This window comes from Sphaeroforma arctica, assembly GCF_001186125.1.
Source record: "Sphaeroforma arctica JP610 unplaced genomic scaffold supercont1.2545, whole genome shotgun sequence".
Lineage (NCBI taxonomy): Eukaryota > Ichthyosporea > Ichthyophonida > Sphaeroforma > Sphaeroforma arctica.
The window spans coordinates 1-5,891 of NW_014038013.1; the positions used below are offsets into that span (position 1 = coordinate 1).

At 39.8% G+C, this 5,891-nt stretch overlaps 2 protein-coding genes across 2 annotated transcripts; one reads left to right on the top strand and one right to left on the bottom strand.

Annotated features, from left to right (window-relative positions):
• Positions 1-176: 176 nt before the first annotated feature.
• SARC_12740 (hypothetical protein) lies at positions 177-2,698 on the bottom strand (the record flags this gene model as incomplete). Its single annotated transcript, XM_014293145.1, has 3 exons — positions 2,333-2,698; positions 739-872; positions 177-251 (listed from the first exon to the last, which is right to left on the bottom strand). Exons 1-3 carry the CDS (start codon positions 2,592-2,594, stop codon positions 177-179), a joined length of 471 nt encoding a protein of 156 aa, XP_014148620.1. The 5' UTR covers positions 2,595-2,698.
• Positions 2,699-3,960: 1,262 nt separating this feature from the next.
• On the top strand, positions 3,961-4,672 carry SARC_12741 (hypothetical protein; the record flags this gene model as incomplete). Its single annotated transcript, XM_014293146.1, has 2 exons — positions 3,961-4,103; positions 4,384-4,672. Coding segments are annotated over 2 exons (432 nt in total), but the record flags the coding sequence as incomplete, so codon positions are not given.
• Positions 4,673-5,891: the final 1,219 nt, after the last annotated feature.

A 5,891-nucleotide genomic window follows, 5' to 3' on the forward strand; every position in this document is an offset into this window, starting at 1 on the left:
TATATATATGTGTGTGTGTGTGTGTGTGTATGTGTGTGTGTGTGTGTGTGTGTGTGTCGATATATATATATATATATCTATGTATATATAATATATATATAAATATATACATAAATATATATTATATTTATATATATATATATATAAAATATATGTATGTATATTGGCCAATTGTCTTACTTACCTTCCTTAGCAGCGCGCACAGCGGCCTGGTCGACGTAGTAGGCAGTTGCCGCCTTGATTTCTCGACGCTATAATGGGGGGAAATGTAGAAGAGCAAAAACATAAGATAATTTACAGGTTGATCTCGATACTAAACACCCTATAGGAGCCAAATATATACATGCAAGCATAATATGCATATATGCGTGTGTTCAATTTATTCCAGTTTACTATACGCCATTTCGCTTTTCGGATCTACCGGAAGTACATGTAGTGAGTACCGCCTGAGCCAAAGGTGATGACACAGAAAGTTTCCATGTATGTAAATGATTACATATACGGGAATACGCATATATAATCACATATACACTTACGTGTGCATAAGGACATACAAGTAAATAAGAAAATATAAGTATTTATGTACATATACAAAGTAAATGTACACTTTCAAATGAACATGTTGCTTTGTTCTATATCAATGTATATGCACATATGTATGTATGAATTGACCAACACACTTACGAAAAAAAGTTAACTGCCAACAAACGTGCATATACGAAGCCTTCAGAAACCTACCTGTTTGAGATCGGATTCGGTTGTGTCACGAGAAAGTGAGACATACTCCACCTCTCTCTGGGTCATCTCGCAAAAGGCCATAACCAGTCGTCGCCGTTGTGACCCAGGCGCACCAATCAGAAACATATCCTGCCCTGCGATACGCGGGATAAAAATAAATCGACGAGCGATAGATCAGTCGTAGACTGGGAGGTAAAACCATGCAGATTTATTCATTCATATATCCCGAACAACCGTGACAAAAGTGGGTCGAGGAGAAATGAATCAATCAGAACAATAACAGCACTCAAATGGATAGTCAAACAGATCAATCCGAAATCGGATAGATAACTAATCATTCCCATAAGTGTGTTAGAACATCAGTTCGAACACCCGTGAATTCGTGATATAGCGCGAATAGAACAGATTAATCAGAAACCTGGATCGATGACCATCCATATGAGTAGAGACCAGTCCTTTAAACCAATAGTGAATCTAAATCAAAGGACTACTGGATGGCCTGTCGTTTATGCGTGGACAAGGAGTACACCAGCGTATACTCATTAAACAACATTGATAGTTTATATGTTTGCAATATGCATGAAGAAACCAGTAGCTCAGCCACACCTCGACGTGTGAGCTTATTCAGATTGTGAGCAGTACAACCAACATGTTTATAACGGTGGGGGTGTATATATGGATATGCACATACAAAATCCGGTTCGTATATGGATATAGAAATAGACGTACAAAAATGTGACAGTCATACTCGCACACTCAAGTTGTATCAGCTGGAGTGTCGCATGCTGTAAAGCTTGGTTGAGGAACATTGCACTTTCTCTCGGGCTTTGACAATGATTCTGCAGGTGTACATGGCAGGCAATACAACAAAAACATGAACGTATAAAATTCGTCCCGGGATGTTATACTACTGTATAATAAGGAATACGCAAGAGAACAATCGATACACGCGGCTAGATTGGATATTATAGGATACACACAAGCATGAACACAATGCGAGCAACTGGTACGTAGCTATTTGGACGAGGAATAGTTCAAAATACGACCGCTTGCGTACAGAAAATGACACATGCCGCATGTGTCCTGGGATAAACTTCATGTGCGCATGGTATGTTTGTATGCTACATATGGTTGGATTATCATCATAATCCTATAGAGCTGCAGCAAACACCGCTGTCACTTGAAAGATGACATAAACAAACAGAGTACGTTTCAAACTCCAAGCACGGAAAACTACGCGGATTGAATAAGCTGTAGTGCTTCAGAATTAGAATGTCGCCTTAGAATGCCGCTTTTACAATACTACCTCGTGATCTAAGTAAGTTAAATTCGAATTCCTGGTGCACGATTTCTATACCGACATCCTCCACACCAGTGATTCGACAGTAGAAATGCAGACTTGCTTGTTTATCAACTATGAATGCAACACAATGCTTAAAAGAACAGCTACATACAGCTACGGATATCGACAACTATATATATACATTTATATATATATATATATATATACATATATATATAGTCGTATGGACGGACAAAAGGAGCCCACGCTTGTGTGAATACACGCACATACTATGGTCGCAGCCCTACTCACCCAGTTTATCCTTCTGCAGCATCCATCGCATATGTTTAAGCAGATTCTGCGGCAGTTCATCGCCCAGATACTTGGTTGGGACCAGCAATGGATTCTTTGGCGATATAATTTTATGAGTTAATCCTCCCAATTCTATAACAGGCTGATTGCTTACATTGCCGCCTGTGTCTTTGCTATATGTCCGGCATATCGATGTGCCTCGTATGGTACCTGCCATGCGTGTAGAAACTACGGCGGCACGTCTGGCGTGTGCCAACAACATCGCGATAACACGCACCTATCTGTGGATCTCCGAAGTTATATTACAAAGTGAATACGGACACCACTATCGTTTACTATCGTTTATCTGTAACTGCGAATGTTCATTTGCAACGCAGTTTGTTTATCCAAAATTTATTCTGAAATATTTATTCTAAAATTTGTGAAATGTGAAGTGACGATGATAAAAAAGCCGAGGCTCAGAACTTCATAATGGCTGTCATGCGTGACACGGAATCGGGTTGGTCAAGCATCACATGTAAAATAAATACGTTCGTAATCTGTACATATGATATATATAATATAGTTGCGCGTTGCATGTACTGGAATTTGCCATCGGAGAAGTGCACAAACAAGTTAACAACGCGCCTTGAAGAATTTATATACCTTGATATTCTGCACTCATTTAGTTGAACGCTGACCCCTTCCCCACCTCCCACCTTCCCCCCCCATATGATCACAATATGTTGATTGTCAAGCGATCATAGTCGGTTAGACCAACTGTACTTGAAAACAGCTGTGGAACGACTGTCAATCTCGGCCACGTCTATCGGGGAAGCGTAAATAGGCACTTCAAGGCTCGGACTCGATATTTTTCATAGCAAAGATCTTATAAAAATGCGTGTTGTTGTGAAGGGGAATTTTTGTTATTTTAGAAATTGATTTTAGACTATGGTGTACGGTTAAAAAAGAGAAACAACGTCTATTATAAACTACAATACATACCGATAACTATTAAAGAGCAGCCGCATGCTGCATAGTAGCGTACAGTAATGCCAAAGGTATAACGACATACAGCAAATTCGTCAGCAGCTGACCGCATCAAACTTATTTGTACAACTTCGTTCGCGACAGGAAATCTATGACGAACACCTCCGCTGTTGGTCACCAGTTTTACCGCAGTCTCCATGCGTTCTATTCTGATACCCATATATTTGATTGATATTCAGATCATTACCAAATGAAGCTGAGTGAATAAAGGCATACATAGAAAGATCATCGTGAGGTTTTGTAAGTGTAATCCGAAGCACGGCAGTATCCCTAAAATCCACATGCGAAACTACCAACAAGCAAAATGAAAAACCTTTCATTTGCTTTAGAAATGATATCGGATGTAATCGATTCATCGGCTACGAGGGTGTTTGTAAGTGCGAGTGCCAAACTCGCTTAAAATCCTTTCGTACAAAAAGTAAAATTGGGGCAGAGATTTCGAGCAATAATGGCAGTATTTGATTATCTCAGCTTTGTTCATCATATACTTCAGTACATAAACTGAACTAAACGAATTATACTTGTCCTGGGGCTACCTGTTCGACGAAATGATTGCATACGCCCTTTTGATTGTAGCCGCGCAACTATGTTCCGCTCAGATGACGGACTTATACCGTCAATTCATCGTCGACGAGCATAACCGGGTTCGTGCCACTGTTCAAGCGAGAAAACTCTATGAGCTGGAATATGACTATACACTGGAATGCACAGCCCAAACTTTCATCGAGCGTTCGAGTGGCAAGTATGTTTTTGCCATCCAATTCTTGCATGGATATGATTTCAACACCTACGCTTCTATACTGCGCCTAAATGCGCTACGCTGTGTCAACAAATAGAAATTATTACGATCATCGCGTATTAAAGTACTCTTGTTTTTGTCCTGAGTAGAGAGCAGTGTATAAATCTAGGCTGTGGGTACAGTATAATGAATACAGATTGTAACCATGAGTGAGATGAACGATAATGCATGTTTCATTGTGGGAACGTGCTATAGCTCACAGGTTCCATCATTGTACATACAGATTCACGGCGCACAACAACCAAACTCAAACAGACTATGCTAATTGTGCAACAAATGGGGCCGCGGCGCCAAGATTTATAGGTGAAAATTTCTTCTCGGGGGCGCCGAAACATGGGGGATCTATTAAGGGTGCCGTGAATGCCTGGTGTGACTTTGAATGGAGTGGATGCACGGAAAGAGAAGCTCTGGCGGCGAACAATAATGACACACTGGCCTTATTGCCAGGTCAAACGATCCGAGCTGAGTGTGCGGGCGCTGTGCAGGGCCATTTTACTCAATGCCTTATTGAGGTATGTCAATTAATAATTGCTGGTGGAATTTTGTTCGCGATTGTTGAATTGTTGTCTTGCTTCGTATTTTCAGATAGGACTATCGTAATACTTGCTCGGTGTAGGCCATATATAACAGCACAGTCATCTGCCCTATCAAGCAGCCACAAACGTCGTGAAACATGAATATGTCAGATATGCTTAAGCCTCAAGTGAATTGCTTTTACAAAATCAGTGCAAAAAAATATCGGTCTGTATATTACGAATTACTGTGTTGATACCAATAATTATGTATTTATTTACATGTTACATATCTGTTTTATAGACGTAAAAATACACACAAAATAGTGACATCGAAAATAGTAAATACGTTCTGACTCAGATGATGGAAACAAAAATACTGACAGCTTTTGCTCTGCTGTGACTTGAACAGAACACTCTCACATGCGATTATGATCAAAGTGGATGAGATCTTCGTTTTTATTTGATCATTATACATAAGTTAATTAAAAACAAACGAACTACAATTAACCATCCATTTTCTGGTCTACGCGATAACGACCGAATTACAGGGTGCTCGTAAGGTTGGATGCTGGTACACTAAATCATTCGGTACAGTATGCAACTATGATTATGGTAATATTAGAGGGGTGCCATATGTCACTTACGGTGAACCTTGCAGTCAATGCGCAGCTGACTCCGAGTGTAGGCTAGGATTGTGTCGGTGTAATGCTGACGGTCTATGCTTCAAATCGAGGTACGAATCTACAATATTCATATCCGACACTACGTCGACCTTGGAAATCACCCCGAGTTCAGCCGTTACTACAAGCGAAAATACGGTAGATCCGAAAATCACCCCGGAGGACGGTAGTAAAGACATCGACAACAGAGCACCTGGACCGGGCATAGAATTGGCATCCGCCAGTGCGTTTATAGCAGTACTATTCCTAATCGCCTGCATCCAGCTATTTATTTATTTTTAGAAAAAATACAATCAACTAAATTTTAAAATGTAAATATGTAAATTTATTCATATTTATATATTTATTATAGCCTTTGTTTAAATAATTTAGAAGGCTATGATTTACTTATTTTTTGTCATTTTTTTTAAATAAACTCTAAATATTTCTATTTTTTTCCATGACGCTCTGGAATTGTCGGTCTCTCAGAAATGATTTTCTCTCACGACAACCCTTATTTCATCCAGCAACAATTTCTAGAGGGGGGGGGGGGGGGG